This window comes from Carassius carassius, chromosome 43, assembly GCF_963082965.1.
Source record: "Carassius carassius chromosome 43, fCarCar2.1, whole genome shotgun sequence".
Lineage (NCBI taxonomy): Eukaryota > Metazoa > Chordata > Actinopteri > Cypriniformes > Cyprinidae > Carassius > Carassius carassius.
Genome location: NC_081797.1, coordinates 24,684,827 through 24,696,357, shown reverse-complemented (window position 1 = coordinate 24,696,357; position 11,531 = coordinate 24,684,827). Strand labels below are relative to the sequence as shown.

Genomic DNA, 11,531 nt, shown 5'->3' with positions numbered 1-11,531 from the left:
CTTTAAAATTAAATTATGATCTTAATTTGAGTGATTTTTAAACTCTGACAGTAATCAGTGTTGAGCACTTATGTTAGCAGGCTCACTATCATTCAGTAAAAGTGTATATTGAACGGGGGCTATAAACCAAAAAATGCATGTATACTACGCTATTCAATCCAAGTCTGTTAATACAGGGGCTTTGTGTCAGAAACATTTGCTGTACTTCTCAAATCTCACTGATGCCAAACACCACTGGTTTTCAAATGTCTCATGATCAGTAAAATTTGAATGAGGTGAAGGTTTTCAGTGAAAGCTATTGTGTTACACTTTCATAGTCTTTTCTTTTTAGACTGAAAGCCACTGGTCAGTATTTGCATTTGTGGTATGATAAAGAGCATCAAGTGAGTCATCTAGTTTTTCAGTAACGGGTAAACTTTGCATTAAAGCTTACATTGCGACCATATATGTTCTGGTCCGTGAGGTTTTTATTTATACTATTAAAGGACAGCTGAATAAAAATCCTCATCATGTAGATCCAAACCTGTATGATTGACCTCAATATTCTGAAAAAGATTCCTTGAAATAGTGGGTGTCAATAAATCATATTGACAATCGGTTTATTTTTTGGTGTTGGTTTTTATTGGTTAGGTCATCCAGCTACCTTACCTTTCAATTATCTTAAATATATAATTTACAGGGGGAAAATACAGATAAATGAAAACATTAAAAGTTACTATATATTCTCAGTGTCAACATCATTAAGCGTCTGTAATAACACCATTCACCAAAAGAAGAAAAATCACTAATGCAGACGATCTAATGTTTCAGAGCACAATGTGATGGGTGACAATAGAGGTACAAACACATCTGCTACATGGTTAATTGACAGATGAGTTGATCATGTTCCCAATCGCGCAGTCCAAAAGAAACGGGATTGATGTGTTGCACAGCCTGGGATGATGCAGGGATCCTAATATCCAAACGTGTTTTCTCCACTGTAAGCCACGTACAAAAAGCCGTCCTCGTCTTTTTCTTTTTCGTAGAGCTGCCCCATAGTCAGACTGAAACAAGAATGAGGATTGTAAGTAGAAATAGATTCACCTATAAAAACCATATAGATCAATATTTTAAATTAAATAGAATAAATGAATGCACAGGTATGTTGTGAAAATGACTTTGAAAGATTTTGACAGTAACTGAACCACATTAAGCGACGGGAAAGGAAAATTACAATTTGTGTGAAAATGTCAATAGAAGGCACATCAAATGAATACCATATTAATAACAGATTAATCCAAAATAAACCCTGTTCACTTCTGTAGCCTGTTGTTTTGCAGTGTTCTCAAGCATCGGTAAACTAGAGAAGATCAGGTGAGTGTTTTTGGGATGGCAGTTGGAGGGGGGTAATGGAGAGTCTTTATAAATGGATGTAAAAGGAGGATGTTGGGTGTGACCCGCGCGTCACAGGAAAATATTCCAGTAGTTAATTCCTTCCCTTTCATACGAAATCTGACACCTTATCTTCAGTTACTGTACACAATCACAGCCCTATAGAGTTTCAGCAGCTTGAATGTTGCATGTTCAGGAAGCAATTCAAGTAAATCCACATTGTGAACATGTCTGCTGTATAAGGAAATACTAGACTCCTGCAGATGTTTTAGTAAACTGAATTCCTGTAGTTGGTGTGTCATTGTCTCTTCATTTCCTGGAATATTTGAAATATGAGATATGTGGGTAGTTTGGTCTGTTAAAAGCTAGTTTTTCTTATTTATAATTTTTTTTTATTTGTGCATATGAACCCGAGGTTCATAAAAACGTGTTATTTGAAATCAAGCATAAAACAAACAAGTGATGTTCCTGTGGGCAGGGTTTGCTCAATATTGTTGCAGCCTAGAGTTACACTGCTGTTTTGATCTGGCCAGATGAGAACAGCACACTATTTCATCACACTATTTCCCTGTTTAAAACAGTAAAACTGCTCTGACACAGTCTGCATTATAAGTAACTAATGGTGAGTTGACAGTGTTACAGAACATCACCGCTGTTTTGGTAAGTCAGTAAGCATTAGTGCTGTAGGCATGACAGTTTTGTAGCTCAAAATCCAGAGAGAAGTTCATATTTTAGTACTTGTGGTTCCACTATCCTCAATGGGCTTTGGTCAAATAAGGTTTGTGTTTAAAACAAGCTCAGGATATTTCCGTGTTTTATTTCACAGCATAAAATACATCAGTAATGGACAGTAACTCGTTACAGTAATAACATTGCAGTAGGTAATACTGTAATTACTAATTTAATTTAAATAATATTATTACCGTTACCATCTATAAAACAGCTAGTTAGCTAGTTACTTTTGATGCCTCAACCCCACTGATTTGAAATCCAATAATTCCTAGATTTATTTTCATAATTTTCACAATTGTGAACACATGATGAGAGTCACTGGTGCAACAGGCAAGCTTGGAATACGGAAAAGCTTTTCAGTGGATGGAAATATTGCCATTGCATTGATTTTGTCAGAAGAAAAGTGGGGCATTACATGGCCTTGATTCCTCTGATCCCGATATACATTGTGTTACTATAATTAAAAATCTTCTTTGACAACGAAACATTTTTTTATTAATTTGTGATTTATTTTGATAAAATGCATCATGACATATAATCGTACTATGGGTAACAGAGAAATTATAACAACAATTAGCTTCAAGCTACACAATGAGAAAAAATTAAACACTTCCTTACTCTATTCAATCACCACTGAGCATTTGTAATAACTTCTCCAATGTGGATTTTGGGCAGAAAGATATTGGTAGTAACGCTTGAGGATAATTTTGTGGGGAAGATATGCAATTACAACTTCTGTGGGGTGTGAAAGAAAAGTAATACAACTAGTATTGTAACTAATTACTGTTTTTTCTGTTGCCAGAATGTAATAAGTAATGTAATAATATTAATTTTGAAAGGAGTAACTAGTAATACGGTCTTTTGATTTTTACAGCTTTTACATGTCTTGAAAAGGTGTGTTGCTAACAAGTAGTTAAATGGCACTAACAGTGGCTGCTGGGGACATTTAAAAAAGCTCACTAGCTTTGTTCAGTTCTGACAAAGGAGGAGCTCAAGCATTCAGGGAATGTTTTTAGACTGATAAAAGTTGTAGGAAGGTTACTGATGGTTATGTTAAAATCATGAGACTGTGGTGTAGTTTATTTCAAACATATGCTTATAACTTCAGGCAATTAGGTTTCAAAATGTATAAAAGTGGTGTTCATTTGAGAGGATTATCGTGATGAATTTGATGTGGAAGAATCATAAACCCTTTGTTGTTATTTCAGCAATAATTAATAATTTTTTAATGAATAATAATAATAATAATTCAGCCAATGGAAAATCCTATCAACTTCCAGGTTTACCTACAAAAATGTCATCAGTAGTAGCACTCTTTTCTATCACACTAGTCTCGTTTCAGTCATGTCTTTGAAACAGTATTTTCACATTGATGTTCTAACATTGTAAATGCACCACAAATTTGGTTAAATGATTTACTTGTGGTAATTGATATCATACCCAAATACTGTTAATTGATTTTAACTCAAGTGTTTTGACACAGACTCAAATTTAACATTGTCAAGTCTGGCCGGGTTAAATATTTTTGATAGGCACTGAACTTAGTAGAGTCTTTGTAATCAATAAAGCAGGATTGTACCTGGACTGAGGGACAGTTTTGTCGACAAAAAGGAATATGGCTTTTTCAGAAGGCAGCTGGATCCGCTTTCTGATGATCCACATGAACTGGGCCACTGTAATGTCAGACGGGACCAGATACTTTCGCTTGTCAATGTCCACAATCTGTGAACCAGAAACTTTCTCTACAATAACCTGATAAACACAAGAGAAAGCAAACAAAGGCAATCATATGTTATAAAGTATGCACTTTTTATTGATGATTTAGCTATTGCTAAAAATATAAGCGACTTAAAACTGGTTTTGTGGTCCAGGGTCAATATGCTTAACAATAGGATTTGTACTTGATAAGTAGTCAAACCTGTTCATTAGAAGAGAGTGTCCCAATACTTTTGGCTACATAGTGTGTATATACACTGTATAAAATAAACTGTTGAGAATACTTAAAGTAAGGCAACCTGATGCAGTAAGACTTTTGAGCTTTCTCAACAAATAAAAAAAATACATTTGTTCATGCAATTCTGATTTTCTTATTTTACTAATGGAAAAATTGTCACAGCAACTGAAACAACAATTACTGTCGTTGAGGTAATTAATTATTCACACAAACCTCAAGAACAGTGACAACCAACACGTTAAAAAGAAGAGCTCTTTTCATCACAGTACAACAAACAACTATCAAAAGTGTTATCAGCAAAACAATAATGCTATAACAGTAACTGCATAATCATAACTGCGTAATAATTCAGTTTTAAGATAAAAGTGTCTGCTAAATGTAAATGTAAACTGCATAATTTATTCATGCTGCAATGCATGCTGGGATCTCCCAAAGCCTTAACATTTCAACAATATGAAATTCTTTGTCCAGCCAACTGTGTTTGACTAGATGGGGCAACATCTGGGGTAATTTTGTTATTCTGACAAGGATTTTTATGTAGTTTCAAGAAAATAGCATTTTTTTTTATATTTGAGACTCAAAAGATTTCATAGACTGGAAAATTCAGTGTTTTTTTTGTTTTTTTTTACAGTGTATGTGACAAAAAACGGTTGATAGTGGATAAATTGTATGTCTTACGCAAATTAAAATGATGAATGTTTGCAGAACATTTTATGCAAATAGCTCATTGATTGCAGATCATGTTTGTAGTTCAAAGGTTCATGCACTGCACACATGGATGTTTTAGGCTTGTGCTCAATATGTGTGGAAAGGAAAAAAGACAACAACCACTTAACATCCATCTTCAATGCTGATTCAAGATCCTTTGGTGTTTATGCTGGTTGGCAAATAGCTTTCAGTGCATTAGCATCATGAAATGCTGAAATCTAATCGATTTAGAAGTATTTATTGCAGGATGAAGAAAAAAACATGACACATTGTCCAAAGGAAATCAAACAAACTAAAAATCTCTGTGCCAAACATTTACGTTTGGTGTGAAAGGGTCTTTACACACCTTCTGTTGTCTATGACATGGTTATTATTAGTCAAATAACAATGGGTCAATGACAAATAAAGATGCTTAATAATTTGGATTCTACATAGTGGTCCTTTGTGTGATATAACTGTGTTTAATGGTTTTCCTTATTTGTCTTGGTAATTTGTTTATTTCATCTGATAACAGGCCTGTGTTCAACAGCATACTGGTTTTATGGAAATATCATGACATTTCACTGGCATTGGTATAACTATTGATTATAGTGACAACCCCATTCCTTCCAGATGGAAAATGACTCCTGGTTTGTTCTTAGATTTTCCCCAGATGTGCATAACAGTGATAAGCTCTCTAACAAACACGTATCATCATATATTTTAAAACAGAGAAGGCTATGGCCATGTTGAATTTCTCATATCCATACTCACAGGAACTCTGTCTGGGTACTTGTTGCGGATTTTGGCCGACTCCACACACCTGTGCTCTGAATGATGGATGCAAAAAGACAAGACATCCATCAGTCTACATGCATTGCTCTTCACATCATTAATATTCATTAGAGAGTGTTTTGAACACCATTGGATTCTCATTAGTCATTCTTTTTTAGTAATCATAAATAGATTTAATACCACACACAAGCAAACACATTGTTCGACAGTAACTATCAGTGTAGGGAAGGTTACTTTGGAAATGTAATAGGTTACAGATGACAAGTTACCCTATCTAAAATGTAATAAGTAGTGTGTAACTATTTCAATTAGTTTATTAATGTAATGTAACTGATTACATTTAACTATTTTTCTAAATATTTAATGTTTTCAACTGTTCATCATTTTGAAACATGTAAAGCAGCAGGGTTAACCTTACAGAACTCAACACTGATTACGGTCACTTCATCACTTGAATTAAGATCATTATAATTTATTTTTAAAGCACAGCTACCACAAAATAAGACTTACTTTGAGGTCATTCTGAGGTTAAATACAGATTTAAAACCATAAGAAATAGTTTAGTAGCTATGATACAGTTTTTAAAATAAAATCTGTCTTAGTTATGACAGGAAAAACTGCAATTTCTGAAAGGAATCAATTGGGTGTGTGTAAAAAAACAAAAGGATGTAACCCCCTTTGTAATCGTTAAGATTTTCATAAGTAACGTTAACTGTGATTTAATTACACTTTTGTTTAAATCAGTAATGTTAATTGTAACGGATTACAATTATATATATATATATTGTAATTACATTATTTAGTTACATGTAACAAACTCAATTACCAAATATTTACATACACAGTAGACATGTGAATATCTCTCAGTCACAAAAAAACATGAATGCATTATGCGTGTTTGTATGCTAAACATGGTACGCTAAAACGAAAGAGAAACAATCACACTACAAACGCTGATAAAACAACCAGAGGCTGACTCTCCCACGGTGTGATTTCGGTTTATTATGGTTATTAATGTCGTTATTATGAGCAGCACACAACTTGCCAGAAATCATCAGATAAATAAAGTCTTAGATCGCAAGCTGAGCTAGATCGAGTTAGCAGCTAAAAGCATCAGACTGACCAACAGATCAATAACTATTCGCATCTGACAGGCCGTTGTTGATAATAACATAACATTTCCGACTAATTACCCAGAGAATGGTCCTCTTTAAACATCCATTTCATTTTTGCAGAGGTACTGCTCGAGGAGCGACCTGTTAACGAAAGTATCTGATGATCTGAAGTCAACGAAATCTCACAACTAAAAACGTCAACAATCATGTAACGGCAGCAGACGTGCGTCTTCAGACGAGCTGTTGTGACGTCACCGCGACTTGCGCGCTTACGTCACGGCGGGGCTTTGCCATTCGCTCGATTCCGGGGTTGTTTTCTCACACGAGTTCGTAGATTTTGCAGCAGCTACATTTATCTGATAGCAGAAACCGAGTGATTAAACTCATAAGTTTTGTTTGCAAACGTGATTTTGATTACTTCATATCTAATAATGCGCATACTTCGCACAGGGCCGAGTTTCGCGCTGTTGCTATGGTGAACCGATGACGCCTCGCCACCGGAACAATCAGTGCGCGTGTTGTTCGTTTGCTAACGTAACTAATTCACTTGATTTAACGTTATTAGGTTTCTGCCCCAAAAGGGTTGTACTATTTAGTCGAAATAGTCTTTTATTGACCGTGGCTGGTGCATGTATTTGACTTTGCACGCCGGATATACACGAGCTTAATGGTGTTGGATGGGAGTTCGTATTTACTGCAACATTATTAACAACAATGGCTTTTTATGACGTGTACACCCACCCCGCTTTAATAAGATACAGAACACGCGTTTGCACGAGAGCAACGCTGTTTGTCTGTGTGGTTTTATGCCTCACGTATATTTCGCCTTTTCTGGTGGCTTACAGAAGTCAAGGTAAGCTGTGTTTTATTCCAAGCAAATCCTTTCCAAGTTCCACAGATGTTGTGATGACAGGAATCGACTCTGCTTTACGAGCAGGCTTCTGGCTGAAGAGGAGCACATATGAAGAGCAAGCGGTCATTCAGTTCCAGTATGACATGATTGTGATCGGAGCCACAGACACAGCAGGGAGTTATCTAGCCTGGAGCACGTTTTCCAACTTTAATCGACTGATGGGAGATCAGTTACGCATCCCAAATGTGTCTGTGAGAACTTAACTTTTTATGTCATTAATTTTTGCACTATTGCAATAATAAACATATGTGACCCTGGACCACAAAACCAATCACAATCTGATGATCAATTATCTGAATATTGTGATGTATGGTTTTTTAGGAGGACAGTATTTGTTTGAGATACAACTACTTGAAAATCTGGAATCTGAGGAAGCAAAAAACAAAAAAGAGAGGGAGAGAGAGAGAAAGATAATCGCCTTTAAATTTGTCCAAATAAAGTCTTTAGCAATGCATATTACTAATAAAAATTAAGTTTTGATCTATTTACAATAGGAAATGTACAAAATATCTTAATGGAATATTATCTTTACTTAGCCTAATGATTTTTGGCAGAAAAGAAAAATGTATAATTTTGAACCATACAATGTATTGTTGGCTATTGCTACAAATATACCTGAGCTATTCATGACTGCTTTAGTGCTCCAGGGTAACATGTTAAAGCATGTTTTTTTCCTTATTCAGGTTCAGGAGGAGGACAGAGACCAGGATGGGAAATCTGACCTTCTCACGCTCCAAATCAGCATCCCACTCAAGCCAGAAGAGCAGATGTTCGGGATTCAGCTCCTCCTTACCTTCTCATACCAGCTGTTTGTGTGTATTCAGTGCATTCCTACGCACCACAAATCAGATGCCTCTCTCTAAATTGTGTTAATATCTTTCTCCATCTCTCTCTATCTATAGCTCTACTCATATGACTTATCTGTCTCTCTGATTGTCTCCATCTGTCAAGCGAATGTCTACGGTTGTGATGCAGACGCTTGCCTTTGTGCAGCATTCCTCGCCTGTCCCAGGATCTCAGCTGTTCGTCTGTGGAGACCTGAAGCTAAACCAGCGCACCCCTCTTCCTCACCGAGGTCTCCATAGTATCTACAATGTGAGTATAACCCAAAAACCCCCATCGTATGACCTACGCACAGATAAATGTGATGATTCACTCGTTGCTGGAAATTTAGCTGGAAACCGGTTTGACTTGCGAAGCTGCAATGTTGTCAGAAGCATGTCAGCAGGAAGATCGTGAATAAAAAGAGATGGAATTATCTGGACCGTATTTCGATTCAAATGCAAATTGTGTTTTGCAGCAATCACATATGCATTTTTAATGGCCTGTTTATTCCATTGCTAGGTTTCACTGATCGATGCATCCAGTCCGTTTGCGAGTACATATGACCTGGCCAACATCATTAGACTCTACCAGCAGAGAAACTGTAAGATAAGCAACATTTCATTGTTGTTATTATGAATATGTCAAGAGCCTCTCTGGTCATCCTTGTTTTCGCTTCATTGCTTTCAAAAAGCAGAGATTTGCATTCACTATAGGCTATTTTTTAGTGACGTCCTCTAGAATGCTCTGAGTTTATTTCTGTGTTCATCACCCACTGCTGGATTTTCTGTTTCTTTGTTATTGAATACTAAAACCTTATCTGTCAAATCTCTTTCAATGTCAGTGACTGCTCACCTCTCGGGTGTCATTCCCGTGTGGACGGTGGGCAGAGCTGCGAATTCTCCCTTCCAGATCAGCGCTCAGATCAACTATCCGGTGGAGACTATTACATATCCTTTACAATTACGTGTGTTTTAGATATATGTGTGGAATACACAAAGATGGCCTTCTTCTGTGGAACACAAATAAGCTAACTGAAGAACAGTGGGGTCCTAAAAAAGTTCAAAAGTCTGAGATCAGTAAGATTTTTGAATGTTTTTGATTTTGAATGGAGTCTCTTATGCTTATCAAGGCTGCATTTATTTGATCAAAAATACAGAAAAAACAGCAATATTTTAAAATATTATTACAATATAAAATAATGGTTTTCTATTTTAACATACATAATTTATTTCTGTGATGCTCCGCTGTATTTTCAGCATCATGACTCCAGTCTTCAGTGTCACATGATCTTCAGAAATCATGAAAATATGATGATTTGATACTCAGTGTTGGAAGAAGTCGTGCTGCCTAATATTTTTCTGGAATTTTTGTAGTTTATTCAAAATAGAAATATTTTTTTAACAATATAAATATTAGATTTTTAAATATATCGTTGCTAAATAAAAGTATTAATTTCTGACAGTAAAGAAAGAAAAAATTACTGACCCCAAACTTTTTAACAGAAGTGTATATTACAAAAATTTGGATTTCAAATAAATGCTGTTCATTTTACCTTTATTTATCAATAAAGAATCCTGAAAGAAAGTATCATAAGTTGAAAAATAAACAACAGCACAACGGTTTCCAACACTGGTGATAAATAAGCATGTTAGAATAATCTCTTAAACTGATCTGAACACAAGAGTCATTCAGTTATAATTTTTGTCTTAATAATTCAATTAAATTCGATATTCTATTAAATGATACAAATCATTTGTAAAGCAACTTTACAGAAAATTACGTTTCTACAATATTTAGTAGTAGCTTATAAGTGGTGATCAGTTTATGTGCATTTGACAGGAATTTTCAGAAAAATTAATACAAGACATAGTCAACCAGACTATTAAACATTATTAACAGCAATTATTATATGATTGCATAGTAAGTAGCAATATTTGTTTACAAACAATCCCTTGTCTGTAAAAGATTCTCTATTTCAGGGTATATAGTGCACAATTTGTATGCTTCATGCTTGGTTACTAACATCAACCATCTGGTCTACAATAAAATCCTGATACCATAAAAAGGGGAAAACGTTTCTTTCGCATTGCATTATTTTGCTTTAAAACACATGACAGGAAATTGTATGCTTTTCAGTTTAGTCCCTCATAAGCACATATTGGACACATGAAGTGACTTTGAGTTGCAGATCTCATTTCCTGACTTCTGTGCATTCCTAGAGATCCACTCATGTTTGATTTGATCAACTCCAGTTTAATTTCCTTGACTGGTTCTTCTACTTATCTGCCAGGCTTCTGGGAAACGATCAAGTTTGCCTGGATTCAGTATGTCAGCGTCCTGCTCATCTTTCTTTGGGTTTTCCAGCACATTCAAACATTCGTCTTTCAAAACCAGGTTTTACCAACCACCACAGTATTACCGTTTAAACAGCACAGCTCCTGAAAGTTTTTGTGCACCTTCATTTGTTGTTGAGGACTAGAGTTTGCTAATGTTTGTTTCTATATACATAGTTATCTTTGTTCAGTTCAAGTGCATTCATAAGGAATTCCCACCAGGATTCTTGTGGAGTCACTGGTTTTTCTGGTTTTAAAGGACTTTGAGTTCTGCCGTATGCGTCGCAAAGTATTATTTGCTTTGTTTAAAGACTAATAGAAGAAATATTTCAAGCCAAAACCTCAAACAAAGCATGCGGTAAACTCTGATTGTATAAAATGACGTTAAAGACCGCATGCTGATGTTTTCAAATCCACAAGAATGAAAAGTCCTTGAGGTGACATTTTTTATGCATTTCCTTTTTATGCATTTCCTCTTTCCTTTTATCCATTTTCCTCTTGGAGAATGAGTAACAGCTCATCAATGCATAATGCTCATCAACAAAGTTGCATTATTATGCTTGATGTCTCATCAGTGCTGTGTGTCACTTATATTTTACAATATTAGTATGGTGTTTTGGTACCTGCTCTGAGTTTGTATATTTAACGTTGCCGTTTGACAATAAATAATGTGATAAACATCCTCTGGAAGATTACTGTCAGTGGTTAAGCGAAAGAAAACAGATGAATAAAACTATTGTTGACTCAAACATCTTATGTTTTCTTATGTTTCTCTTGTCTTCGTCTCAGTTGGCTCCACAGATAGA

At 35.4% G+C, this 11,531-nt stretch overlaps 2 protein-coding genes across 2 annotated transcripts; one reads left to right on the top strand and one right to left on the bottom strand.

The window, feature by feature from the left end:
* Positions 1-598: 598 nt before the first annotated feature.
* On the bottom strand, positions 599-6,905 carry LOC132124615 (gamma-aminobutyric acid receptor-associated protein-like 2). Its single transcript, XM_059535709.1, has 4 exons — positions 6,733-6,905; positions 5,519-5,574; positions 3,683-3,855; positions 599-1,043 (listed from the first exon to the last, which is right to left on the bottom strand). The coding sequence occupies exons 1-4, from the start codon at positions 6,860-6,862 to the stop codon at positions 953-955; spliced, it is 450 nt and encodes a 149-aa protein (XP_059391692.1). The 5' UTR covers positions 6,863-6,905; the 3' UTR covers positions 599-952.
* Positions 6,906-6,944: 39 nt separating this feature from the next.
* Positions 6,945-11,177, top strand: LOC132124617 (transmembrane protein 231). The gene is made up of 7 exons (XM_059535711.1): positions 6,945-7,507; positions 7,592-7,758; positions 8,251-8,379; positions 8,519-8,662; positions 8,912-8,993; positions 9,234-9,339; positions 10,672-11,177. The coding sequence occupies exons 1-7, from the start codon at positions 7,369-7,371 to the stop codon at positions 10,832-10,834; spliced, it is 930 nt and encodes a 309-aa protein (XP_059391694.1). The 5' UTR covers positions 6,945-7,368; the 3' UTR covers positions 10,835-11,177.
* Positions 11,178-11,531: the final 354 nt, after the last annotated feature.